Source organism: Paralichthys olivaceus, chromosome 8 (assembly GCF_024713975.1).
Source record: "Paralichthys olivaceus isolate ysfri-2021 chromosome 8, ASM2471397v2, whole genome shotgun sequence".
Taxonomy (NCBI): Eukaryota; Metazoa; Chordata; class Actinopteri; order Pleuronectiformes; family Paralichthyidae; genus Paralichthys; species Paralichthys olivaceus.
This window is the reverse complement of record NC_091100.1, coordinates 261,305-289,300: the sequence shown is the minus strand read 5'-3', so window position 1 is coordinate 289,300 and position 27,996 is coordinate 261,305. Positions and strand designations below refer to the sequence as shown.

The window sequence follows — 27,996 nt, the reverse complement described above, 5'->3', positions numbered from 1 at the left end:
TAAAAGCTTCATTTTGTGATTTTACCTGTTAATTAATTTGAGGCCAAACTTATGAAAAAGTCTTTTATTCTTTATTTTACAGAATAAGATGCAAAGATTTTTCTCTCAAGCCAAAGAATGAAAAAACTAAATTTATCCAACAAAAAAAAAGATTTACAAAAATGTGGAGAACACAACGGAAATCCAGTGGCCACGCCCCCTCCACTGAACAGTCTGTCACCATAGGAACTACTTCTTGGCGTAGGTGATCTTCATGGCGCACGTCGCCGTGATTCTGAAGCCCTGTAGTGCGTCTTTAGCCACGCCCGCCTGAGTGTCGCTTTCAAACTCCACGAAGGAGATGTCGTGTTTCCCCGGGACGAGACGCACTTCTTTGAAACCAGGAAACCTGGAGACACACAAACAACAAACACTTCCTGTCAACTTCTTCCCCACGTCCTTCAGACAAGTTCATGATCAATCTGTCATTAGCATCAACACTGACAAGGTCAAAGGTCACTGGACGATATCGAAGTCTTCTACCTATTAAATAAAGTTTAGTTGAAATAAAGTTACATAAATAAAATGAACCACTGACGCTTTTATTTTGAAGCACCTGGGAGGAAATGAAGTTGCTGTGAGTTTGTAGCAAACGACCACACCACAGGAGCTAGCTGACATTAGCAGTTAGCATAAAACCGTGAGGATTTATTAACAGTGACTGAGATGCTTTTTGTTTATAGTCTGATGCTAATCGTGGTTCACCTGCTGATGCTAACAGCAGCTAGCTCCCAGGCTAACTGCTCGTTAGCCGAACTAGAATCATTAAGAATGTTTGGGTGAAGAGGTTTTTGTCCCACGGACAGTGAAGCCAACACTCACTGGTTGAACAGCATGGACAGCATCATCTCATTGGTCTCCTCCGGCAGGTTGCTAAGGAACAGGATGTAGTTGGGGGGGTTGTCTGGAACCTGAGGAGGAAACAGATCCGTTCAAACCAGAATCAACTCCATCAAACAACCTGAAGTCGCCTCATCATCCTAATGAATCTTAATGGCGACCACTCGTGCTAAATGCTAACTAGCTCTTCCAACGGGAGCAGTAACTTCTGTCCATGTGAAATGTTACATCAGTTTATTGAACGCTCGTTATTTCAAACACGTTATTTACAGTCTGAGATGAAGAGCGGTGTAAGAACGTGGGACAGAGGACGCTCAGTGGATCTGAGGATCGTCCACCACCAGAACTCTGGCCGATCCTCATGTTCACCGTTTGTTCTGCTTCGTCTCGACAGTTTAACAACGTGAAGAAATGAGTGCGACTGTTTGTTATAGTTTAATGACGATGTTAAACCTGTGTGGGCGTGTCTTACCTGGACGGCAGGTGAGTGCACAGGTGCTGCTGATCCCTGAAAAGCAAAAACCGTGATAAACATGAGACTGTTCATCGTTAACACAGGATCTAGATCTGATCGTCTGACCGAGCCGTGGTTTCACACAAACACAAAACTGAAAAACAGATTCTTCTGAAACGGGTTTGATAAAGTCTCAGGAATCACTTTATCTTTATCAGCCAATAGATCTGTATCTGGAATTGTTTGACTCCCGAATCAGTCGGCTGTATTTCACTGGAGTTTGATAAAAACAAACAGGAAGCAGTGGATGTGAAGACTTTTGGAAACAGTTGATCTTCCTGAGATATTTAAATTCTGTCATATCTCCGACTGATCTCATCTATTCATTAAATACTGAACAGACATTAAGGCTGAAACACAATTTAACCATCGACACATAAAGACGTGACGCCTCAGTAAACTCATCACTCACCACAGCCGGTTTCTTTGTGAGGTTTGTTCCCGCCTCCTGAGCTTTCTTCTTCTTCTCCTTCTTCTTCTCCTTGTCGCCGTACGTGCCCTTCACCTTGGCGATGACCTCAGAGTCGGTCTTTGCGTACTGTATCCTCTGGAAATCAACAGAACATTGGTCAGAGACTCTGCCGTGTCATATTCTACAAACACACTTGAAGTTGTGATGTTTCACAAGGGTGAGACTCAGTGTCGCTACACGACAGAGCTGCGGCGCCAAAAATGGACTAAACACACGCAGCTCAGAGTGATGTCATCCCTCTGGGTCGTACCATGGGCTTGTTATAGAAGGGGAAACCTTGCAGCTGCCTCAACGCATTGGTGGCAGCGGCAAGCTCTTTAAAGACGACAAAGGCCTGCCCCCTCATATTCATGGTCTTCAAGGCCACAATGTCCACGATCTGTCCAAACTGAGAGAAGAGGGCATAGAGCGAGCGCTTCAGCTCTGTGGGAGGAAGACGAGAGACAGACAACAGCAGAAATATATAAGAAACTTCACCATTTATTTTTTCCATTTATTACTGAGCTGTTGATGAATTCATCTTGAAGTTTCCGTCCTCTGCGGCACATCACGTGGCTCCACAGCTCCTCGGGTCCACTCCTCTCTCACTTCCTGTAAACTCTGTTCAGGACACTCACCCTCCTTCTTCACTTTGTCGTTGATGTTGTTGATGTAAATTGTGTGGTTTGGTCGGATATCCATGTTGAAGTCTGAGGAAACAGCAGCAGACCAAAGTTATGGCTCAGAACCATTTCACAGAATGAACTAAGCACAACCTTTCTGTGAACTCTCGTTCAGACTTCATGTAGAAGTTTATTTTATTAATCCTCAGTCTACATATTTCTGTCAGTTTATGGTTAAAGTGAAACTTCTCAACTCATTTGTTTCCTCATGAGGTTTTGAAATGAAATGGTTTATCCTACAACACTAAATATAAAAGTATATGTAATGTTCTAGTTTCTATCATGGAGCTGAAGCACGGGGCTCGGTGTGCGGGTCAGTGGGTCCTGGAGCTTCGTGTAATAATATGAATGAGTCCGATGGAACATAATCTGGAAGCTTCTGTGTTTATTCTTCATCTCATTCTGTTTAAAGAAGCTAATGTTAGCACGTGTTAGCTTCCTCTGCCTCATTCATAACGTTAGCTTAGCGCAGTTAGCTTTAGAGATCCGGCGGCCGATGCTCCTCAGACCAGCGGCCTCCAGACGAACATCAGCCGGTTACAGGTCTGAGTTGAGCCGCTGATCTGAGTCGGAGCCGGAGAAAGAAGAAACTAAAGTCATGGACTCACCTCCTCTGCTCCTCTGCTCCTCTGCGCTCAACAGGAAACACGTCACACTGCTGCTGCTATAAGGCTCCTTCGTCCGGTCAGCGCCTCCTGCAGGTCAGAGTGACAACTGATGACGACTACAACAACAATAATAATAACAATAACACAAATAATAAATAATCATAACAGTATCAATTAGAACAATCATATGAATAATAACAATAACTATTATGATATGAATAATACTAATAATAACACTGTTGTTTATCTTCAGCATAAATAAAGAAACTCTTTTGTCTCCTCTCTCTCTCCGTAGAGTTTAATGTTTATGTCAGCTGACGCTGCTCTGTCGTCACGTGAGCGCCAGCTGAGCGCTGTTAGCTCAGAAGCTAACACATGCTAACAGAAGCTAACAGAAGCTAACTGCTGTGACCCATGGGTACAGTCGGTTGTTCCCGGGACAGTGACGCGGTATCCCCGGTCCACGATAACACCTGTTATCATCGGCCCCAGCCCCGCCAGCCCGCCACCCGCCGGCCCGGCTCCGTGTGCAGCTGCTCGGGTTTATCTCCGTGACTTTTGCCCTTTGTTCTTTATCACGCTAGCCAGTTAGCCTGTTAGCTTATGAGCTGTTTAAAGGCAGCGCCGCTCACCGTCAAGCCACTGAGGCTAACTGGCTAACCGAGTGACCGACCGGCTGAGCGCCTGCTCCGGGCGGACAACTGCGGCACACGTGATGGCCTCGGTCCGGGTGGCTGTCCGGGTCAGGCCCATGAACAGGCGGTGAGTTGAGGACATGGACGCGGGTTTTTAACAGATAGAACAACGGTGTATGTGAAGCTAACTAATGTAGCATCTTTGCTAGCGCTGCTGAAATCTCACTGACTCACACTCCAGCTCGCAGGTTGGTAATTAAAACATCTCCACCTGACTTCCACAAGCTCAGCTCCTCTACCTGGGCTCCTCTGGACAGAGGCTCCAGATGTTGTTATGTCCTCCTGAAGCTCCAGATGTTGTTATGTCCTCCTGAAGCTCCAGATGTTGTTATGTCCTCCTGAAGCTCCAGATGTTGTTATGTCCTCCTGAAGCTCCAGATGTTGTTATGTCCTCCTGAAGCTCTGGAGTTTGAGGGCTCAGAATCTCATCTGTTTCTAGGACTGAGGTCTTCTGGACAGAGGCTCCAGATGTGGTTATGTCCTCCTGAAGCTCCAGATAAAGCTCCAGATGTTGTTATGTCCTCATGAAGCTCCAGATGTTGTTATGTCCTCATGAAGCTCCAGATGTTGTTATGTCCTCCTGAAGCTCCAGATAAAGCTCCAGATGTTGTTATGTCCTCCTGAAGCTCCAGATAAAGCTCCAGATGTTGTTATGTCCTCATGAAGCTCCAGATGTTGTTATGTCCTCCTGAAGCTCCAGATAAAGCTCCAGATGTGGTTATGTCCTCCTGAAGCTCCAGATGTTATGTCCTCCTGAAGCTCCAGATGTTGTTATGTCCTCCTGAAGCTCTGGAGTTTGAGGGCTCAGCATCTCATCTGTTTCTAGGACTGAGGTCTTCTGGACAGAGGCTCCAGATGTGGTTCCTGACCAGTTTGGGGGGGGGGGGCATTGTACATGTGCTCTGTAGAACATCACAGACGAATAAAGATTTGAGGTTATGTAGGAAATTAAATCTCTTCTGTCGTTTTCAGGGAAAAAGACTTGACTTCAAAATGCATCATCAAGATGGAAGGAACCAAAACCTCCATCACTAACCTCAAGGTTTGTATCCATCTGTTAATCCTCGTGTTCACATGAGCTGTAAAATCGATCTGAACGTATCTGAACTTGTGATGTTTTCATCTCTGACTCCTGAAGATTCCCGATGGCGTCACCGGAGATTCGATGAGAGACCGAACCAAAACCTTCACGTACGACTTCTCCTACGACTCCACCGACTGTAAAAGCTCCACGTTCGTTTCTCAGGAAAAGGTAAACGTCAGTTTTTGACTCCACAGTGAAACTACATTTTAAATTTGATGTAGAAATGTGTGAGATGATCAAAGTCACATTTCCTGACACCTCTCTTCTCCGTCATGTTATTTAGAACCATGACACGTCCATGGTTACATGGAACACGTCACGTCAGACAAAACCAACGCTTCTTTTCACAAAGTGTGTAAATGATGCGTGAACAGGATGAACTCCACCTCCACATTGGAGTGAGCATGCACGAAGACAGCATTTTAGCATAATAAGTCCCCTGATAACACCATATAAGGGGCTTCACTTCCTGCTCATTCATGAAAATGACACCAATGAGTAAAAGAGGAACTTTCAGAGATGCAGAGGAAAATCGTTATCAGAGTCAGAGATGGAATTAAGAGACTAACTGTTAACCCTGCGTCACCTGTAGGTGGCACTGTCACTGAAATTAAGAAGAAAAGTTTGATATGAAAATGGCTTTAAAACATGTCATCACAACGAGGAGCAGGAGGAGCAGGAGAAGGTGCAGCTAACGTCACTGATATGGATGAAAACAAACGTGTAGCTAGAGATGTTCCACTGACATGTCTTCTGCTGCTGGATCAGTGGATCAGCTTCATCCATCACATTATTACCCAACATGCAGCATGTTTCCATAATCTCTGCCGTGTGGAGCAGCCACCAGCTGACAACATCGACTGTGCTCTGCCACAGCACAAGCACACGTCTGCAGTTTAAATAGAGCGTCAATCACTCTGAGAAAATATTTTTATAAATTATAGGCAAATGATCCAAAAATATCGTCATGGTGACAACTCGTCTGACAAACTCTCTAACGAATGAAAACACTTCCTGTTTCATCCGCAGGTTTTCAGAGATCTGGGCTCCGACGTGCTGAAAGCTGCGTTCGAGGGCTACAACGCCTGCGTCTTCGCCTACGGTCAAACCGGCTCGGGGAAGTCCTACACCATGATGGGAAATCCAGTGAGAACAAAGTCCAGATGAATTTTAACAGTGACAGTCTAGAAGCTGCTATCTAGAAAGACATCAGAGTGAGATACGACGCTCTGGTGTTCACAGCTTCGTGTTGTAACACAGGTTCAGTGTTGGTAAATGACTGACGGCTTCCAAGTGTCAAAGGTCACAGTCCGGCTGGTGTGTGTGTGTGCGGTTATGTGAGCTTCCACTCGTATGTTCGATCTTATCTACACGGCTCTGAGGTGCATTATCAGCTGGACAGACAACCAGCAGTTGATCATCGACTCTATTGATTAACAAAGCGCTTCACAGAGAACAGGAAGTGGGGATTCAAACATGGACACAACACATTTCATGTAGCTGAAGCTTTTATCCAAAGCAACTCACAATAAGTGCGTCAACCACGAGGGACAAACCCAGAACACCAGCTTCAGAAAGCCAAACTTCAAAGAGCACAAAGTTTCAACACGTTCCCACTTGATGTTTATGTGAAATGAGTGAGATCATCTCACAGGTTCAGACCTGGTGTGAACCATGTCCGGTTCAACCAGAGGAAGATCTGAACAGGACTGTGGATAATTACAGCTCTATTTGCGTCTGCTCAGGAGTCATGATAACGTTCATGCTATCGCTTTTCAGGGCGACGCAGGTCTGATCCCGAGGATCTGTGAAGGTCTGTTCAGCCGCATCTTGGAGGCGACTCGATGGGATGAAGCGTCGTTTCGTACAGAAGTCAGGTGAGACCAGAATGAAACAGTTTCACTTCATATTGTGATGAATGTACATTTAGCTGTTCACACATCAGGTCACTCAGGTCAAACCTCCACTAACCGTCTCTTTATGAAACCACATTTAAATTCACTAGATCCAGATTTTTATTTGGATCAAATCACAGACACTCATAAATATCCGTCTCTAGCGTGTCTGATTATTCTTCATGAAATTAGAGAAAGTCTTCAAATACACTTCATGTCACGATTTTAAACAAAGATAAAGAACTCCTGGGTCTGTCCGCTGCTCCAGACGAGTTCTCCGGGTCGTGTCCCTCCCCTCATTGTCATGGAAACCAGTTTTTGGGTAATCCCACAAACAAACAGGTGAAAACAGGTAATAATGACTCAGCTCTGTCCAACATATCATTTCTACAACTTGTGTAAATGCAGCTGTGAGATTAGGTCAGAGCTTTCTAGACCAATCACAAGAGACCTCAGAGGTCACGTGTGTCATCACTGATGACGTTTGCATGGACAACAATAATCTGATTATTAAAAATAGTCTGAATAATAAACCCACTTGATTGTTGAGTTGTTAAAAGAATATTTTCTGGAGCTAACGTTGTCTGTCTAAGCTCCTCCTTACTTTTCATCTTGTTTACACTTGATGTCGGGATTATTTGTCATTTGTCAAAGTTAAACTGTGAAAACTCCAACAGGACGTTATGAGATTAAGACGTAAACATGTCCACATGACTGAAGTCAGAAGTCTCCACTTGATGATTGATTATTCAGAGTCTGATCTTAGTCCGGTTCTGTTAATCAGAACATCATGTTTACATGTCAGATTATTGTCTTAATCTGGTTCATATTAAAATATTGTTTCCACAGAAATGTTGTCACTGTCGACAGCCGCACGTTGTGATGTAAACATTCGAAAACATGAGACTGGTGTTAATGTTGTGTTTTTTATTCGTGGCCTCAGTTACCTGGAGATCTACAACGAGAGGGTGAGAGATCTGCTGAGGAGGAAATCCACTCAGACCTACAACCTGAGAGTCAGGGAGCATCCGAAAGACGGACCGTACGTTGAAGGTGAACCTGTGACCTGTGATCTGTCCTCAACAAAACTCAAGTCCGTCTTCAGGGAATCTCTTCACATTTTGACCAGTTGATAAACAGATTAGATCTCAGAGGTCAAAGGTCACAGTGAAGAGTGTAAATGAGGACGATGATTCGAGTTGAGTCTGTGAAGACAACGACGTCGTTACAAACATGAATCTACAATGATAATCGAAACAGTAATTACAAAAATCTAAACATTAATAATTATCTGAACATTTCTAATAGAAATCTGATCACTCATTCTAATAATCTGATCCTGTCGGAGGTAAAGAACGTTCAGTACAAACCCCGACTTTGGTTTTATTTCCCTGCAGCAGCTGATTCACAGGGACCAGATAAACTGGTTTTACTCAACGAAAGATTTTTGACTTGATCGTTAAAACCCAGAAAATGAAAATAGAATAAATATAAAGAAAAGCCCTGTGTTCCTGTGTCCACCTTTTATCTTAGATCTTTCCAAACACCTGGTGCAGAACTACAGCGACGTCGAGGAGCTGATGGAGGCCGGAAACATCAACCGCACCACAGCCAGCACCGGCATGAACGACGTCAGCAGCCGCTCACACGCCATCTTCACCATCAACTTCACGCAGGTCAGGCCGATTCTCCGACCTCACAGTCCATAATTTAACTGATGATCGGTCATGTTGACAAATTGTTTCCTGTAGAAACAAGGAATTAAAGAAATAAATTGTTTCAGGCAAAGTTTGATGCAGAGATGCCGAGTGAAACAGTCAGTAAGATTCACCTGGTCGATCTGGCCGGTAGCGAGCGAGCAGACGCCACCGGAGCCACTGGCGTCCGACTGAAGGAAGGAGGGAACATCAACAAGTCACTGGTCACCCTGGGCAACGTCATCTCTGCTCTGGGTCAGAATCACACACCCTTTTCTTCTTCTGCTGCACTCACACAAACTCAGCTGACTGCGTTTCCTGTTTCTGTGCAGCCGACATGACGCAGGCTAGCGCGAACACCAACCTGAAGAAGAAGTCTGTGTTTGTTCCGTACAGGGACTCGGTGCTAACATGGCTACTCAAAGACAGCCTGGGCGGCAACTCCAAGACCTTCATGATCGCCAGTGAGAAACAAACCTTTCATCCATTTCTAATTTAAATATTAACTTTTTCAAAGTGTTACATTTAATTCTGTGAAAATCTTTTCCTGTCGCAGCCGTTTCCCCGGCGGACGTGAACTACGGCGAGACACTCAGCACTCTGCGCTACGCCAACCGAGCAAAGAACATCATCAACAAGCCGACCATCAACGAGGACTCCAACGTCCGGCTGATCGGAGAACTGCGCGCTGAAATTGCTCGACTGAAAGCTCTGCTGGTTCAGGGCAACCAGGTGAAATTTCAAATACTACGGAGCGTGAAGAGCCGGTCATTACCTGTAGGAGGCGCTGCTGCTGCTTTTACAGCTTCTGTGTTGTTTGGAAATTAAAGTGGAGGAGGACACGTGACGATGAAACAAACCTGAGCTCATCTTCTCTGTTTCAGATCGCGCTCCTGGATTCACCCACCGCTCTGAGCATGGAGGAGAAACTGCACCAGAACGAAGCCAGAGTGAGTCCGACGTCTCACCGTGTCGTCGCACGTTTAACCCCACGCTCAAACTCTCCTGTTACAACAGAACTCTGTGTTTAAAGGTTCAGTGTGTGGAATGTAGTGACATCTAGTGGTGAAGTGTCACGTTGCAGCTGAATACCCCCCCTTCCAAACATGACAGAGAACCTGTGGCAGCTCCAGTTGTCATAGAAACTCAAAAGGTGTAGTTTGTCCAGTTTGAGCTTCTGTAAAAACATGGCTGCCTCCGGATTATTTAAAAAAAAAAAATTGATTTCTGCCAATAGATCGTTTCACCTAAGTCTGACACACTGGACCTTTAATTCTGACTCAGATAATCAGTTTATTTTGTAATTCTCTCTTTCAACATAATTCAAAGAATTCATGAGAACATTACAATGAGGATGATTCACACCTGCAGCGGGACAGAAGGTCATGTGTTCTGTGTGGTCCGTCTGTTTGCAGGTTCTGGAGCTGACGAAGGAGTGGACCAATAAATGGAACGAGACCCAGAACATCCTCAAGGTTTGTTCACGTTCACACTCGTGGATATTTTACAGAACAAACCTTTTTCTCCGCAGTTCTCAGATTTTGTTCGTGTTTGTCACATGATCATTCATGTACAGTGGTCATGTGATGTAAACAGGAAGTAGAGTGTCTCCTCTGCAGTTGGTTGCTTTGTGAAGAGTCAGAGCGTGATCTCTTTTCTCTGAGCGATGACGAGGTGGAACTGTTCCTGACAGGAAGTGTTAGCGACGCTTTGTGTTCACCGCTGGTAGTCGAGTCACGTGACTGATGAGAACCAATCAGAAGAGAACGTGGGCGTCACCGTTTACTAAAGTCTCAGTTTCGGTTCAGACTAAAACACAAAACCAGAGTTTCAAACTCAGCGTGGACTCACTTAACTGTTGGACTCAAACGTTGAACAGTGGATGTGAAAATGCTTCTGCAGGAGGAGACTCTGGCTCTGAGGAAAGAGGGCATCGGCGTGGTGTTGGACTCGGAGCTGCCTCACCTCATCGGCATCGACGACGACCTCCTCAGCACCGGAATCATCCTGTATCACCTGAAGGTCAGAAATCAGACTGCGTCCACCTGATCTCAGATCAGATCATCCATTTAATTAAATTTAACTGGAAAACAAAGATGAAACTTCCTGAAACATTTCCTCAACCTTTACTTCTCATGTCACAGATGGTAGAAAGAGTTGACCTGAGCTGAGTGAAGGGTCCTGTTGTCTCAGACATTTTCTGTTTTCCTTCGTCCTCAGGAAGGACGGACATACGTGGGCAGAGAGGACGCGTCCACAGAGCAGGACATCGGTGAGTGAATCTTAAATAAACCTGAACTTAGAATTAAAGTCATGTGGTCGTTTATTAGTCAGAGGTTGAAGTCCATCCCTCATCTATACTGGTGAAGCTTCAAGAGTTGAGGGGGGCTGAGTCCACCCCAGCTGATATCAGACGACAGGCAGCTACAACCGGGACAGATCGTCAGTGTCACACACATGTTCCTCGCATGTTCCTCACATGTTCCTGGCATGATCCTCACATGTTCCTAACATGATCCTCACATGTTCCTCACATGTTCCTCATACACACACTGGTTACACAACACGTCCACACAAACAGTTGGTTTTCGTTGTAACAGTCTGATGACACAATGTTCTTCCTCCTCCAGTCCTTCACGGTCTCGACCTGGAGAGTGAACACTGCATGTTTGAGAGTCAGAGCGGTACGGTGACCCTGGTGCCTCTGGGTGGAGCTCAGTGCTCTGTTAACGGGGTTCAGGTGACGGAGCCGTCGCAGCTCAACCAAGGTGAGAAGTGAAAACCAATCGTTGGTCTCAAAGTCACTTTAACCCTTTAACAGCTGAGTCATGTTCAAACCTGAGGGTTCTTTAAAATCATCTCCTGAGAACGTTTACACAAACTTTCATTTCTCAGCCTCTGGAGCAGAAACATGAAATAAAACCAAAGAACAAAGATAATCATTTAAAATAAAATACAAATAAAGAAAAGCTCGTATTCAGTTTTATTTGTATAGCATCAAATCATAATATACATCATCTCATATGTTTTTTATGTCTGTGTTGGCGACATCATTTTTTCAGGCTGTGCCTCATTGTCGTCTCAATCGAGCACCTTGAGGGATCTTCAGATTTAGAACAAATGTTCACTTAGATTCCCATGATGCAGGCGTGTTTTCTGAAATGTTTGTTCTGTCATCGTCCAGGCGCCGTTCTTCTGCTCGGGAGGACAAACATGTTTCGGTTCAACCATCCGAAGGAGGCGGCAAAGCTGAGGGAGAAACGAAAGGTTTGTGTTGGAGGATGAAGACTTCAAACATCAGAGAGATAAGAACGAGCTATGACCTTCAGTCATTAATGACCTGTGACCTCTGACCTTTACCAGAGCGGCCTGCTCTCCACCTTCAGCCTGTCGATGACGGATCTGTCCAGGTCGTGTGAGAACCTGTCGACTGTGATGCTCTACAACCCCGGGTGAGTGACCATAAAAACATCTGCATGAGCTGATCAGCTCTGAACCAGCTCTGCACCCCCCCTGCACCCCCCCTCCCCCATGACTGACTGAGCGTCTGATGGACTCGGTGTCTCTGCACCGAGGACCAACAACAAATACCAGAAACATTTCACACTGTTCATGCAGAAGAAAGAGGATTTGTAGTTGAGACATCTTTCAGATAAAAGTCATGTTTATTAAACAGTGAACAGTTTTCATCAGAGACACTTCTCTTCTTCTCAGTGTCCTTTCATCCGTCTCCACCAACCGGTCCAGTCAGATCTACACAAACCTCCTCTGAAAGATGAGAAGTGTCTGAGCTTATCTCCAGGGTTGAACCCTGCTGGTTATCGTGTGCCCTCTGACCTTTGCCCCCATCAGAGCTAACTGTGGCTAACTGAAGAATCATTGTACAGGTTCAACCTCAGATTAGTTAGGTTGTTTACTTCTAGATCATTTTATTCGGGATGATCCTGTGACGGAGCAGAGGTGTTTGTAGTGTTCTGTTTTCTGTGTTAACGTTGACTCTGTCCACCCTGTCCTGTCGACAGTCTCTTCACTGAGAAGGGCCCCGTCTTCCTCAGGTAGACTCAGTCGTCCACTTTCTGTCTTCACTGTCCCGTTGTTCTCAGAGATGTGTGTCGACTTGTTTTCTCTCTCAACCTGATTCCTCGTCCTGTTGTTTTATTTCTGCACGTCATCCTGCTGCTTCTGTTCGACGCCTGAAACTAGAAAACTCATCGTTGCTTTTATTGCCTGGCTTTTCATTGCAGCTCGTTCCTCATCTCATGCGTCCAGTGCTGTTTCTACTCACTGTGCTTGTCGTGGTGTCCGATGTGTGATGTGTTCTGTCTTCTGACGAGGTGAACGTGAGCTGATGGAGGATCTGTTATTTTCCCAGGTTGGAGTTTGAGAGGCAGCAACGAGAGGAGCTGGAGAAACTGGAGCTCCAAAGGTAGAAGAGTCATTTTGACTCAAATGTGTTGATTTCAGTTTCCAGCCGGTGAAAGTCAGTGGGTGGATGTCAGTGGGTGGATGTCAGTGGGTGGATGTCAGTAGGTGTGGGTGGATGTCAGTGGGTGGATGTCAGTAGGTGTGGGTGGATGTCAGTAGGTGGATGTCTGTGGGTGGATGTCAGTAGGTGTGGGTGGATGTCAGTGGGTGGATGTCAGTGGGTGGATGTCAGTGGGTGGATGTCAGTAGGTGTGGGTGGATGTCAGTGGGTGGATGTCAGTAGGTGTGGGTGGATGTCAGTAGGTGGATGTCAGTGGGTGGATGTCAGTGGGTGGATGTCAGTGGGTGGATGTCAGTAGGTGGATGTCAGTGGGTGTGGGTGGATGTCAGTGGGTGGATGTCAGTGGGTGGATGTCAGTGGGTGGATGTCAGTGGGTGGATAAAAACTTGATGTCTTCTTCACGTTGTCATGGAAACAGGTGTCTCCTTGTTTTTGATTCATGTGTGTTGGTGCAGGAGGTTGATCAAGGAGATGGAGGCGAAGCAGCAGAGTGAGAAGGCGGAGCTTGAGCTCCTCCAGCAGGAGGTAGAGAGCCAACGCAAAGAGTCTGAGGAGGTGCAGCAGCGAATTCTCCGTCAGGAGGAGAGCCTCCGCCGCCGTAGCCATGACATCGAGAGCCGTCTGCGTGACTTCCTGGCCGAGAAGGAGCGCTTTGAGGAGGAGAGGCGCTCTGAGATCCAGGGGGAGGACCTCCTGCAGCAGCGGTGGAACCAGCAGCTGGCGGGTGACGCTGTGGAAGAGCGGGACGAGGAGCAGCGGATGCAGCAGGAGGCTGCAGAGCAGACGGAAATCTATCGGGAGCTGACGAGGCTGAAGAAAGAGCGCGAGGAGCAGAAGGTTCGTCTGGAGGCTGAGCAGCGGCGGCTGGAGGAGCAGGAGCGGGAGCAGCTGAGCCTGGTGGGCAGGCTGGAGGAGCAGCTGAGGGAGAAACACGAGGCAGCCACCACGCTGTTGACCCGGGAGGACGCCGACCGCCTCGAGGAGGGGCGCAGAGCATTGGCCGAAATTAGAGGAGCGCTCCTCCGAGCCAAAGAGGCTGGAGAGCGGCAGGATGTGGATGATGCCGAAGAGGAGGCCCGATCTGCTCAGAGTCGATACACGGACTTCAAGGTGGCTCAGGTGAAGGAGCTGGGTCAGCTGGAGGAGGGGCTCCGGCAGCAGAAGGAGCATCTGGAGAAGGAGGTCGCCGCTGAGAGAAACACAGTGCTGCTCCTCGCTCATGGCCTCAAAGAAAGACAGCAGCAGCTGAAGGAGATGCAGGAGAAGGGGGCGCAGGACGCCACGGCGGTCTGCCAGGAGGAGCAACTGGTGAAGCAGGCGGAACACAGGCTGCAGCTCAAGGAGCGGCAGCTGACCAGCCTTGCCGACGACCTCCTCCCCGCGCTGGCCGAGGAGAAGCAGAGAGCCATGGAGGTGTTGGAGCGCAGCACCGGCAGCAACGGGAACTGCAACAATCCACCGGGACTGGACAACACACTGTACCAGGTGGAGAAGGAGCTGGAGGACAAGGAGGAAAAGCTGAACCTCCACTGGCACAGTGCTCAGCAGCTGCAGCAGCTCCAGGAAACCTATGAGTTCACAGCCAACGTGGCCCGGCAGGAGGAGAAGGTGAGGAGGAAGGAGAAGGAGATCCTGGAGTCGAAAGAGAAGCAGCAGAGGGAGGCGATGGAGCAGGCAGTGGCCCGGCTGGAGAGGCGGCACTCGGCCCTGAGGCGCAGCATCTCCCCGGAGCCCGACACAGAGGAGCAGAGGCTCAAGAGCTCGGTCCAGAGGAACCTGAGGGGGGCGGAGCTGGACCAGCAGAGGTCAGAGCATCACATGACGCGGTGACAGATGGTTCATTTAAATGTGATTATAATTAATGAGGTCATTTCCTGGAGTGTAGATTGTAATGTAGAAGGTAAAAAGTCAGTGGGAGAAGTTTTGCTCCTGAAACACGAACATGTGTGAACGTAAAGAGCCTCGTTCACACGTCTTTACTAAGCAGGTCAAGTGAGAGCACGTTGACCAATCAGAGCAGCTCTGCTCGCTCACGCTCGTCTTCTCTTTCTTGTCAGGGTGGAGTGGGAGATCCGGAAGCTGAGGCAGGGGATCAGCGAAGGAGAAGAAAACAGCAGGACTCACTCGATCAGTAACGAGGAGAAGACGAGTCACGGCGGCTCTCCGGTCAGTCACATCCAGAGTCTGCACACGCTGCTGCCGCTGTCCGACGACAGGTGAGACGCTCGGATGCATTTAGCTTGAATAGACGAGGTGAGACTGAGTCATGATGAAGAGCTGCGGATTATTACTGTAAAAAGATCAAATCCTGATCTTTCATCTGTCATTTATGTTCACAGAGCTGAAGGAGGTTGTGTTTACATTGACTGACAGGTGACAAATGTTCTGTTTGAATTCTGCACCGAGCCACGAACACGTTGTCAGTTTCTGCTCAATCCAGATTATAATTTGGTGAAAACAATTTTCTAAAGCTTTCTACTGTAGCGCCACCACCAGGACTGTTGGCATAGTTCACGTGTTCTTTATAATTAGGATCTTGATCTTTTCTCTGAAATGTCTGAATAATTAGCAGGAAATTGGCTGTAAAATGTTGGACCTTCAAAATAAAGCGTTGCTGTTCCTGTAACTGGTTCGGTGGGAAATACTTTAGTTTTGTTTTTGATGTTGGTTCTGGTCGTCTTCCTTTGTTCCAGGATCAACGCCTACATCGAGGAGGAAGTGCAACGAAGGTTACGTAAGATGAACTTCCTGAACGGCGGCGGCGAGCTGGATCTGTCCGAGTCCTGTGAATCTCTCAGGGTGAGAATTGTCCCTCTCTCTTTATTTCATCCTCACACAGAAGATGAGTCGTTCATTAGTTTTGATAAGTGATGAGACGTTTCATCATCAGTTTTCAAGATGACTTCCAGCTTCTCAAATGTGTGAATATTGTGTTTTTATGTTTTTGTAAGTTTACCATGTTTTGAAAAGTTGCTGAAGACGTCAGGAAGTTTATCGCTGTTTTTTAACTTTGACCAAATTGATGGATTAGCAGATCAGATGAAAGTGTTTTGACTTTAGCCCTCTGACTCATGTTTAGCTCTTTAACCCGCAGGACGAGGAGGAAGTTAGTGACTGTAGCTCTGTTAGATTAACAGACCAGGTAAGACCAGGATCCTCCTCACGTCACAATCACACTTTGTAATCTGCATGATTTCCCTCAGTGTGACGACGGATCCACTTTCAGTCACTTTGGTTTCACTCCTAGTTTTTCATTTATGCTGCGTCTCTTTAATTTCTCCCTTTTTCCTGTTGTTATGATTCAGAATCTTAAACTTTTGATTTTGTTATTTTGCAAATGAAGAATATTTCGTTTATATTCACTGATCATCAGTTGATGCAAAGTTTTATTCTCTTTAGGATGATGAAAAGCTGCAAAACATGAATCCAAGGAGGCTGAAATATGAGGTAAGACCAGTATCTTGTTTTGTTTTGGGGATGAATTACAATCCAATAATTAATGGTCAAATAATCAATGATCCTGTTGTCGACAGGAGTTAAACATCGTCCACTGGATTAACTTGAATTCCTCATTCCTTATAATTAGAAATGAAATTTCATTGTAAAGGAAAAATGTGAATGAGTTTCCATTTTAAATCTTCAGAGCTGCCAACTCACAGAGACACGTTTTGTTTTGTAATCGCAGACACTGATTTCACTCACCCAGTTTGGTTTGGGCTTTTATTTTGACAGCACAATGCAGAGTTCCATATCGGATTGATTGAGCTTGTTTGGCAGCTCTGGGTGTTTCTGTCGGACACTGCTGGTTATTCTCATGAATAACAGTTATCAGGAAACTCATTCTCTGCCTGAGGATGGTAACAAACCATTGCATGGAAAATAACCTCATAGAAAATAAAACATCTTGAAATTTCTGCTCACAGTCCATTTTTAAAAACATGAAATCAAACATGGGTAAAAAAGTATTTGCTATTTTCTTGTTTTTCTTGTGAAGTTCAGTGTGAGATAGTAAACTTTCGGTCAGAACCTTAAAAGTTCAGGAATCCTGTGATCATGAGAACCTTTTTCAAATTCTACTTTACCCACGTTTGATTCATTTAAAGATTTCAAAAAGCTTTTGAAAGTATAACTTTTTACCTAATTTGCATGTTAAACCTCTTCACACTTAATTTTGAATCACTCACCATCCACCTGAGCACCTGGTGAGCAGCATCTGTAATTCTCATTGGGGTGAATTATGGACTTAAATCAAAGAACCATCACGTTCCTCCTGACGATGTAGTCACGGACTCCCCCTTGTGCACACAGAGAACCAGCAGGTTGGGGTCTAGCTTCCTGTTGGCAACGGAGCTTGAAGCAAACTCTCCTGCTAAGATCGAGCAAAACGCTTCAGAAGAACCAGAAAATGTCCCGTTAGAGCGTCACAGAGAAGAAAAAGTAGTTTCCACTGCTGAAGTCTTGATTGAAAAAGAAGAAAGGTCCAAAGATGCAGGCAGAAACACGGGGTGGAAACCAGCAGTGAATATTCCTGTTGACGTTTGCAGAGCTGTTTATAGATTTGTTGAAAACGAGAACAGCGAAGCGGAGTTGGTCGTGAATCGAAGCTCTTATTCAAACTCAATAGAAAAAGTCAAACGCCAAACATGCGACCTTGGGAAAGATGAAGATGCAGAACGTGATCAGTCAAAGTCACGGAACTCGAAGGAGCAGTGGAAGGAATGTGGTCAAACAAAACGAGAGACAGACGATGAGAAGGTGGAGACAAACAGAAGCTACGATTTTGGATATTTTGTCAGAAAACTGTCCGACGCCTACAAAGATGCAGGCAGAAGGTTACAGGACACACGGGACATCGTTCGAAAAGTGGGAGTCGAGGAAATTAAGGTTGTTCTCTCTCAGTACGTGACCATGGTTTCCAAAGAACTGCCACTGCTTCAGCCACAGCCACAATCCTCCATGCAGTCACTCACCAAAGTCGGTTTGGTTGATCTGTCGAGGGACTGCGCTCGTTACCTTCCTCAGAAAACTTCTGTGATCATGGACATCTCAAGATGGCCGGATGGATCTGTGTCTTCTTTCAAAGACAGAAGTCCTGAAGCGTTTCATCAGAGGCTGGTCGAGCTGCCTTCAGTTCTTTCCCAGCTGCAGACATGTTCATCACAGGAGATGCTAGAAAAGTTGGAATCTCTGTCGCCTCAAATCCAAGGTGGCAAACTTCTGAGCATCTTCTGGGTAAAAACAGCCAAGAGTAAGGAACCCGTCCCGAAGCCTGGCTGCTTGCTTTTGTCAGAAAAGGACATGAGGGTATTCTCAGCAGGCTCAGATCCTCAGGACACTTTGGTTCTTTTTCACCATGTTCATCTCCTGGAAATCAAGAAGGTCCAGATTAGTTTGGCAGGACAGCATGTCCGCCTAATCGGCTGCTCTGAAGGTGACGTCTTGGCCGTCTTCACCCACAGCAAAGAGCTTACCCAGGAGTTCTGTAAGGCTTTATTGAAGGCTGTCGCTCCTGAAAGGTTCTCTGAAGGGATTCAAAGTCACCCGTTACTCTCTGATGACCTCACACTCCTCTCGCTGGACTGGACATCAACTGTTCCTGACATCATCCTGGACAACGGCCTTCAGGTCACCTCCAGGTTCAAGCGGGTTCTCGCCGACTTACTCTACATTGTCCATGGGAATATGGACGGCCCTGGCAAACCTTCTCTGGCGGATGTTTGTCCTCTCCTCTACACCAGTGTCAAGGTCATGAACTCCACCCGGGTCCACCAGGACACCATCTTTCAGCTCCTCTTGACCGACACTCACGTAGTTCTTCTCCGGGAGGACGGCGTCTTTCACCCAGTGCCGCGGGGCTCCAGCCTGGTTCCTGCGCAGCCACAGTTTCAGGGACTTGAACTCCACAAGCGCTCAGATGTCAGACGCCTGATAGTGAGTCAGCAGGACGGCTGCCTGGTGGTCGACATTGTGTTTACAAGTGGAGAACAGAGGGTGGCGTCACGGCTCGGCTCAGTTGAAGCGTCCTCCACCTCTGATTACACTCGTCAGTGCCACTCCTGGAAGTTCTGCTTCGGTTGTAGCTCAGAAGCCGAGATCTTTATTAATCATCTTTGTACCTGAGTCACCGGAGCTCATGTTTCTTTTTCTGAACCAAATGATCCGACACCTCGTTTATTTTATGATGTCAAATCAACAACAAAGACAAGTCTTCAAAATGTAAACATTTGACGGTTTCTGTAACGTGAGTTCAGACGTGTGTTAACCTCTGAATGAAAACACTGAACCAAGAAGCTCTTTGTATTCATGGAAGTTAAATGTCTGTTAATTCCTTTTATTCTTTTTGACGATTCTTCTAGATTTTTGATCTTCGGAACTTTGCTGCATTTTTAAGAGAAAACATTTTGGTGATTTGAAGTAAATGTGACTCGTCATGTTTGTAAATGATCTGATTATTGAAGTTGAATTAATCAACCATGTCACTGATTAAGTGTAAACAGGATAATAAAGATTGAACTTTAATTCTCTGTTTTATTTTGAAAATCATTCTGCTTTCTGCTAAAATCACGTTCAGAAATGAATTTACGTCAACCCTCTGCTCTTCACCTCTTTCTTCCTGTTGTTTTTTTTTTTCTTGTTCTTCTTCCTTTGCAGCACTTGGTCTCCCGTCCTCTCGGGTCGAGCGCCGACAGCCTCCAGGAGCCCGTCAAAATTAGCATTCCACGTTACGTTCTCCGCGGGCAGGGGAAGGACGAGCACTTTGAGTTCGAGGTGAAGGTGAGAAAACCTCGTACCTTTTTACTCGGCTACATTTCTCAGACAGCTTTAGTTACGTGTTAGATTTCTGATGATAACATTTTAAATGTTCTAACAAACCGACAGATCAAACGTCCAGGAAGCTTTTCCACACAGGATGAAATACCATGTGTGGCTGCAGAGGGCGCTGCTGCTCAGTAAAAGTTTAAAGTAAAAATTATTAGTTGGACGGTGGAAAAAAACCAAATTGAATTTATGGTTTGAATTTAAAAAGTCCCTGATCGTCATCTGACCTCAACTCGTCACAGCTCCAGTGTTACTTCACTCTGGTGTTTGTGTGAGTTGCAGGAGTGTGGTGATAATTAAAGGTTCAGTGTGAAGGAAATTTAATTAGACCTCCATCATGACGTTTTTAATGTTCTCCTTACCTCAGAATGACTCTTGAAGTGTCTCTATTGCCCCCTGGTGTCTGGCTGCAGTATAGCTCATTATCCCTCCTCCTCCACGTTAGCAGACGGGACATGGACCAAACTAAAACCTCATGGTAGACGTTAAATAAATGTTTGTAAAGATGTTTCTGTCGTTTCAGCTCGTTCTTCTCTCTCTGATGTTTGTTCCAGTGTTTCTGATCAGTTTGGTTTAATTACTTATTGATGATGTAAAAACAGAGACGTCATGATTGACAGCTGACACTGACTCATGATTGTTCAGCAGCGTGTGTGGGCGGGGCCTCGGTACTACGGCTCCACCCCACGATCAGTACTGCACAGACTGTAAATGATGTTATCACCACGAGATGTTAGCGTAGCATGTCTTTGTTTACACTCTGATTCTCCTGCACATGTGGAAAGTTCACTTGGTTGTAACGTTCACCGTCACCACTAGATGTCAGTAAATCCTTCACACTGAACCTTTAGAGTTGTTCTCGAGGGAGAAAATACTCTTGAGTCTCGATGAGTCTAAACTCGAAGCCTCATCTCAAACACGTGTGCGTTTGAAGCTGCTAACGTGTCGAACCTTTTCAGATCAGTGTGATGGACGAGACCTGGACCGTGTTCAGACGTTACAGTCGCTTCAGAGAGATGCACCGGAGCCTCCGGACGAAGTTTCCAGAGGTGAGACGCTTTTTTATACATTTGTACAAACACAGGACGAATTCTACACAATCAGATTTTACATAAACGCACATTAAAGATAAATAAGTAAAGCAAATATAAAACAGCATAAAAAATATGATGAAACATTTAATCTTTGGAGCAAATCACAGGCTGATCAGTTTGTTTTTCAGTATTGATGTGATTCCATCTCTTGTTTTAATGATGACGCTTATTTCTGTCACTTCTGCTCTCAGCTGGCGGCTCTCGAGTTCCCTCCGAAGAAACTGTTTGGAAACAGAGACGAGCGGATGATCGCTGAACGCCGCAACCACTTGGAGGCAGGATTTCAATAAAACTTAATTTACACATAAAAGAAGGACAAATCAGATTTTATACTTTCTGCAGCTTTCAACAAGTTAAATCTCCGACTTTCAAAGGAAATGAAAGATCAGTGAATATCAAATATCCTCATAATAATAACAGGAGCTGAGATCAGTTCTGACCGAGACGATCAGCGCCATGTTTGTAGTTTTAATATCTAATATCACTGAGAAGACATAAACTATAATGGACCACATTTATACACGGGTGGATTCAAGCTGCTGTTCAGGGACATTAAAACAGCACAGACGGAAAATTAAAAGAAGATTTTAATCTGAAAACATTTTTTTAAAGGAGAAAACAGATAAACAGGTTGAGTTAAAGGCATTTGTGAATAAAAAGTGAATACATTAAAAACCGAGCTCATAATATTTAACCGTCTCCAAAACTGAGGGAAATAAAATCGTGTGTCTCTTTGTGCTGTTTCTTTTCCAGCGTTATCTGAGGAGCTTGTTCCGAGTGATGCTGTCGTCGCTCAGCTCTCCTCTCAGAACCGACGCCGACAGCGGTTTCTATCTGTCCAAACACGCCATCTGTGACTTCTCACCGTTCTTCAAGAAGGGCGTGTTTGAGTACAGCAGCCACGGCACCGGCTGAGTCCGAGCCGACCCCCCCACCAGCTCCTCCAAACTCCCACAGCGTCATCTCCCCCGATGGTGCAGGACGGAGAAGTTCAGGTCAGTTTCCTCTCCTCTGTCCTGACACGCTGCTCAGCTCAATGTCGTCATGGAGACGCTCAGAACTTCAACGCTCTGTTTCAAGAGTCCCAGCTCGACGTGACACAAAGCATCAATATCAGTTAGAATCATCCTGTACCTTCCTTCAACTGCCGCGGTCGAGGGTTCAATTCCCTTCACTGCTGCTGAAACCATCAGGTCCGACAGAGAAAAGAAAACGAGTTTGTCTTCAGAATCAATTTTTATAAGAAAAACACAAGAACCCCAATTTTAAATTTGAACGTGTCTGATGTTTCAGAGACATTTCCTGTTTTCAGCTGAAGAGGATGAGGGGGCGGGGTCTAAATGGATGTTTTCAGTCGGTAAACAGAGGAAGTGTTCGGGGGGGAAGACGTCAGTGGAACCGTGATCAGCTGATTCCTTCTTTCCATCAGACGACAACGTCGAAACAAGATTCCAACATTTCACGAATGTTACGTCCTCTGATGTTGAGACCTGAGCGGACGTGAAAACTACAAACGTGCTGAATATTAGCGTCACATGAGACTGAGTGTAAATACAATGTGAATACTCATGTGCAGTTTTCTATACGCTTGTGTACGATGTAAAGTGTTGAGTCTTAATGTCGGTAAAGGGAACGAGTGTTTATGTCCAGAACAACTGCAGCTACTGCTTAGCTTAGCATAAACGGGGGCAATCAGCTAGCCTAGCTTTATGTAGTGAAACCAAAGCAGAAGTGTCTGAAACCTGTCTTCTGTGTAGTGACCAGCAGGGGGCGACTCTACTGGGTTCTATAGCTTCTATATAACTTTCAGGGCTTCTTTAACAAAATCAACAAACAAGTTAAACTCACTGTCTTTAAATGTAAAAGTCGTATTTATTGGCTCATAATTCTCAAAGTGGAGTGTTTCCGGTTGAAGCCTCCAGGGGGAGCTGCTGACTGGGAACCTGGACGACTTCAGGTCAGTGTTTGAGGTCGGTCTGTTCAGATCTGCTTCACCGGCCTGAAGGGGAAGTCGTGTAGAGGGACACCCAGCGCCTGGAGCCTGTCGCTGCAGGTCTGCAGCAGCTGCTCGTACTCCTGCAGGTCACATGTTCAGTGTGTCACCACAGGAAGTGACTTACTCCACAGCCTCAGTTTGACGAGTTCACTGACGACTCACCTGACGCGCTCCAGCCAGGTCCTCCTCTAACGCACCAATGGTGACGTGTTTTGACTCGAACAGTTCCTACGAGCAGAAGAAGAAGAATTCAGACTGAAGACAAATCACAAGTGACGTCTTCAGAGGACACAACACTAGTGGAGATCGTCTCCAGATTCAACTTCAAGAGGCAGTTTCATGTTTTCTGTTATGTAAGAGTTTTGTTTCAGGAGAACATGTTTCTGAACCTTCACTTTGTTTGCGGCGCTGCTTCCTGCGGCGTCCGTGGCGGCGCAGAGCTGAGCCTCCTTTGTCTCCACAGTTTGAGTCAGAGCAGCGAGCTTCCTCTCCAGCAGCAGCTGCTTCAGTCCGCTCCTCTGCTGCAGCTCCATGATGACGTCCCTCTGTTTCCTCAGCAACTCGTCACGCTCCTTCTGAACCTGCCGACAACCAGGACCCAGCGTCAACTCCTGCCGCCGCGCTGAGGGGACGTCACGTGACAAACACACGTTACCTTTTCAAACGCCTGCAGCAGCAGCTCGTGCTCAATGGTCAGATCCCTCAGCTCCTTCTCAGCGACCTTCACACGAGCACCGGACTTCTGTCCCACCATCAGATGATCAGAGGAAAACGAGATGTTAGTTTACTTTTCAATACAACAAAGAATGTGACGGAGGTTCAGTTTCTATTAAAAACCATGTAACCTCCACCAGGGAGGTTATGTTTCCACCCCGTGTGTTTGTTGAATTGGTTCGTCAGCAGGATGAACGGCTGTAAACTCGGTGGAACGTGAGGGAAGCGAGAACTTGTTACATTTCTGAACTTGGTTGTTGAATAAAAGAGAAACTTTTCAGATGAACTGCTTCATTTTGTTTCTCAGAGCCACGAGTCGTCAGCAGCTTGAAACGAACCAGAATCATCGATTTAAAAACAAGCGTCACTACACGTCGACACGGAGAACGCTGTCAGGGGAACAAAGATAACTGAGTTGCGATGCGTTCAGGGTCAGATCAGGTCGTGTGCTGTGAACGCACCACCATCTCGGCCTTGTTCCGGTTGTATTGGTGCAGCTGCTGCTTGAGCTCGGGCAGCTTCCGCTCGGCTTCGTGCACAGACTCACGCAGATGCTTGTTTTCTTGCTGAGAAGCTGAAAGCTGCTTGTCCACTCGCGTCAGCTGCTTCTGCACCTCTGCTGCTTCCTCCTGGACAAAGACAGAAGCACCACATGAAACCAAATGAACGTCTGAATGTTTAAAGTCAAAACTAAGAAAAAAAACTGTTCATCAATTACTTTAGATGATAAATGATTAAAGTTACATTAGATAATCACTGCGACCTTTGACCTCTGGCCACTCAAACCGAATTGTCTCCCACCTTCAGCACCTTCTCGTCCGCCAGCACTTTGTTCTGAATGCTGGAGTAATACTCCTCAGCTCGTCTGAGAGCACGGTCGTGATCCTCCATCAGCGCCACAACTCGAGCGTTCATCCTGTCCTCCAGCTCGGTCACCTCCGACCTCCGCTTCCTTTCCTCCACCTCGATGGTCGCCTGCATCCTCTCGTGACATTTCACTTCCAGTTCTATTGAAATGACAGAAGAGGAATGAGAGTTCAGCAGTTAGTGAACGTTGGTTAAAGTGATGCACGTAAAAAAATAAAAGCCTAAACCTTCAGAATAAAAGAAGAATGAATGAGCTGAATCATTAAGAACAGTAGTTTTCATGTTACACCACTTTTTCATTCATCAGGCTGCGTCTATGACCACGTGTGTCAGAAATATAAGTTCTTCATTTTTAAACAACTGTAAAGTAAGATATTCATAAACTTAAATTAAATCTTTAAACATTTGATAACAAAATGTGAAACTTTAATCGGCATTATAAATAGATTTGTAAATGAGTCTTTTTCTATAGTGTAACAAATGTATTAAAGCTTGAAGATGAATTAATGAAATGATTTATTTATTCTTATATTAATATTTCCATAGAAACAAACAGAATCTGATTAGTGTCGTTAGTTATACATCATCAATAAATCTGATTAACATCTACAAAAGATCATTTCTGTGTTGGAATAATAAGAATTCTTATTCCTGCTGATTAGATTTTTATCATCAACAGATTTTGTGAAAGTGAATCAATTCTAAGAACTGTTTTTAAACATGTGGGTTGGCATGTATTGATTTTCCTTCTCTGACTGGACGTGATCAATCACATGATCACTTCTCACTCACATTACTTGTCTTTCAAACGTGAACGTAAATGAAGATGATGACACGTCTCCACTTCCTCCCACTTTACTAAGATGTAACTAAAATATCTCACTGCTCGACCAATCACGACTCAGTCTCAGCTGTCAATCATGACGTCTCTGTTTTCATTTCATCAATAACTAATAAAACCAAACTGATCGGAAACTTGAACAAACATCAGTGAGATAACCCTAACCCATCTGCTAACATGGAGGAGGAGGATCATGACCTATACTGCAGACAGCCACCAGGGGGCAATAGTGATGATTTGGCTGCACTTTTGAGAGCCAATGTGTCGGCCATCTTTATTTACAGTTCATGTTCTGACCACCAGGGGTTCAGTTCATTTACCTCTGATTCTCCTGTCGTAGTCGTTTGTCAGTTCCAACAGCGCCACCTGGTGTTTCTGGTGAGAATCAAACGACGCTCACTCACATGAAGAAAACAGGGAGAAGACACAGAGTGATTGTCTGCAGAGACTCAGTCTGTCTCACCAGTTTGAGTTCCTCGATGCTCTGCTTGTTGCAGAGCGTCTTCTCTCTGGCGTCCGCCTGCAGCCCGTGCGCGTCGCCGCGCAGCTCCAGTTCTGACTCGACCTGCTGGTTCTGGATCAGTGAAGCGGAGGCGGCTGCGTCCATCTTCAGCTCGGAGACGGTGTTGTGCTGCTCGGACAGGACGTGCTTCAGCTTCTGCTTATAAACCTGGACATCAACCATCACACTGAGCGTCAGAGACAAAGCTCCTGATCATCGTCTAACTTTCATCAATCAAATCAATCAAATCAATGAAACCACGTGAACAAAATAACAATGTCTGGAAATACTGTGGCACCAGAGGACAAACGTGCAGCTCACACTGATCTCCACTCGGTGGCGCTGCTCAGCCTCCTCTCTCTCCCGTTGTCTGTGCCTCAGCTCGTCCTTCACCTGCTCCACGTCTCTCCTGCACGTTTCCCAGAATGCCTGGATCTTGTCTCTCTCCAGCTGGAAGTAGCTCCTCTCCTCCCGCTCCCGCTCCAACTCCTCCCGGAGACGAACTATGTGCTCCTCCAGCTGTGTGTGTGTGTGTGGGGGGGGGGGGGGGGTATAGTTTTTATATCTGAAGTATGGCTGTTAAAGGTACAGTGTGTACAACCTGCCTCAACCAGCCTTCAATAATTATAGAAACTCAAAAGGTTTTAGTTTGTCCAGTCTGGACTAATGTAAAAAACATGGCGGCCTCCGTAGAGAGGGTCCCCTCCATGTAAATATGAAGTATTTCAATATGAAGTATTTCAATATGAAGGATCTTTTCTGGGGTAAAGAAAACTACAATTCATATAATTTGGATGAAACGAACTAGTGAAAAAATCACGAGGATTATTCATCATTAGATTTCTGCTGAACGATCCTTTCACCTGAATCTGACACTGGAGCTTTAAACTGAGACACGTCCTCTGGGAACATCAGCACAATGTTAAATACTGTATATATATATATATGTATGTATGTATATATACACACATACATATATACATGATACTGATATACTACTAATAATAATGTAATATACAATGTGATATACTGTATACATAGTGTAAATACACATATATATATGTATGTATATATACATATATATATATATATATACATATATATATACATATATATATATAAATATATACACACAGTACAAACAGTGGAGTCAGTTTGTATCATGTGATTTAGTCTGAAGCTGTATCCGTGTTAGCATCGCTGTGACCTGGTCCTTGGACATGTCCTCCGTGGACAGACTGTCCACCACCGCAGATGTCTTCATCTTCCCGGGCTTCTTACTCTTCGGTGCCTGGAAACAAACAAAGACGTTGAAACGCTGATGCTAAGCTAACATGCGCTAATGCATCATGAAAGAACGGAAACCTTCGTCACCATCGCAGCTGCCGGGAGCTCGTAGAGCCACTTCCGGTGTCAAGAGACACTGATGTGTGAAGGAACTCCTTTGATGCAGCTAACGCTACTGCTAACTGTAAGCTAACGGCTAACTGTTGCTTATCCGCTACCATGACAACATTGTCACGTGACCTTCTTCTTCTTGTTTAATGGAGAGTTAACGTTGAAGGCGCACTACCGCCACCTGCTGTGCTGGAGGTGATCCAGAAGGTTGGGTCTGCGGAAATACACAATTAAAAATATACAAATAAAAAATGTAATCCTGTTCATTGATCCAGTTTCTTTGAAAACTCAAACTTTATATTTTCCTCCGTCGACACTGAACAGATTCTTTGGGCTCGACTCGTCTCCTGCTTCTCTTTCTGATGTTCCACAGTTTGTTCACGTTCACACTGATGGAGGACTTTCAGTGATGCTGTGTTCCTGATCTTCACCTGGACGTGTCTGTTTGTCCGTCCAGAACTCTCCTGGATCAAAGATGGTTCTGATGGTTCTTTTCATCGCTCAGTGGATCCACGTGAACCTGACTTCTGTTTGTGATGTCGTCTGAACAGTGTGAGTCTGAATAACCTCGTCTTAATCTCTGTGCACTGTGAAGTATAAACTGTATAAACTGGGTTCCGCTGTTCTTTCCTTCATATTAATATTTTACTCTGTGACAACAAACCCAGTATTCTGCTCGTCTGTATTTATTGGGAACAGAGTATTTTGTGTAGTCCTTAAACTTCCCTCTGGTGTCTGATCAATAAAAACCTGTCATCATGGACCATGAAATC

The 27,996-nt window shown here is 45.5% G+C and overlaps 3 protein-coding genes across 19 annotated transcripts; 1 reads left to right on the top strand and 2 right to left on the bottom strand.

Annotated features, from left to right (window-relative positions):
• Positions 1-49: 49 nt before the first annotated feature.
• snrpb2 (small nuclear ribonucleoprotein polypeptide B2) lies at positions 50-4,165 on the bottom strand. 2 transcript variants are annotated; one of them, XM_069529613.1, is made up of 8 exons: positions 4,070-4,165; positions 3,136-3,222; positions 2,483-2,554; positions 2,116-2,288; positions 1,806-1,940; positions 1,352-1,387; positions 862-950; positions 50-388 (listed from the first exon to the last, which is right to left on the bottom strand). In XM_069529613.1, the coding sequence occupies exons 3-8, from the start codon at positions 2,544-2,546 to the stop codon at positions 229-231; spliced, it is 657 nt and encodes a 218-aa protein (XP_069385714.1). In that variant the 5' UTR covers positions 2,547-2,554; positions 3,136-3,222; positions 4,070-4,165; the 3' UTR covers positions 50-228. The 2 variants fall into 2 exon arrangements, with proteins under 2 accessions (XP_069385714.1, XP_019965592.1); XM_020110033.2 differs by lacking the exon at positions 4,070-4,165 and having other exon boundaries at positions 3,136-3,226.
• Positions 3,440-23,901, top strand: kif16ba (kinesin family member 16Ba). Of its 15 annotated transcripts, XR_011243721.1 has the most exons (29): positions 3,440-3,897; positions 4,803-4,872; positions 4,969-5,082; positions 5,944-6,060; positions 6,694-6,791; positions 7,753-7,862; positions 8,343-8,485; positions 8,593-8,761; positions 8,839-8,970; positions 9,063-9,238; positions 9,391-9,456; positions 9,922-9,981; positions 10,409-10,528; positions 10,727-10,778; positions 11,137-11,274; positions 11,691-11,773; positions 11,870-11,958; positions 12,529-12,561; positions 12,879-12,932; positions 13,448-14,797; positions 15,050-15,208; positions 15,686-15,791; positions 16,072-16,134; positions 16,392-16,439; positions 19,644-19,766; positions 20,771-20,860; positions 21,097-21,180; positions 21,659-21,900; positions 22,199-23,901. XR_011243721.1 is itself a non-coding variant. In XM_069529535.1 (28 exons), the coding sequence occupies exons 1-28, from the start codon at positions 3,851-3,853 to the stop codon at positions 21,818-21,820; spliced, it is 4,041 nt and encodes a 1,346-aa protein (XP_069385636.1). In that variant the 5' UTR covers positions 3,440-3,850; the 3' UTR covers positions 21,821-23,901. The 15 variants fall into 15 exon arrangements, 13 of the variants coding, with proteins under 13 accessions (XP_069385636.1, XP_069385635.1, XP_069385637.1 ...); XR_011243722.1 differs by lacking the exon at positions 16,072-16,134; XM_069529535.1 differs by having other exon boundaries at positions 16,087-16,134; positions 21,659-23,901.
• On the bottom strand, positions 22,758-27,350 carry LOC109645408 (dynein regulatory complex subunit 4-like). 2 transcript variants are annotated; one of them, XM_069529593.1, is made up of 11 exons: positions 27,200-27,350; positions 27,033-27,116; positions 26,147-26,344; positions 25,787-25,993; positions 25,644-25,698; positions 24,417-24,622; positions 24,077-24,244; positions 23,557-23,643; positions 23,291-23,482; positions 23,064-23,129; positions 22,758-22,981 (listed from the first exon to the last, which is right to left on the bottom strand). In XM_069529593.1, the coding sequence occupies exons 1-11, from the start codon at positions 27,200-27,202 to the stop codon at positions 22,886-22,888; spliced, it is 1,362 nt and encodes a 453-aa protein (XP_069385694.1). In that variant the 5' UTR covers positions 27,203-27,350; the 3' UTR covers positions 22,758-22,885. The 2 variants fall into 2 exon arrangements, with proteins under 2 accessions (XP_069385694.1, XP_069385693.1); XM_069529592.1 differs by having other exon boundaries at positions 27,191-27,261.
• Positions 27,351-27,996: the final 646 nt, after the last annotated feature.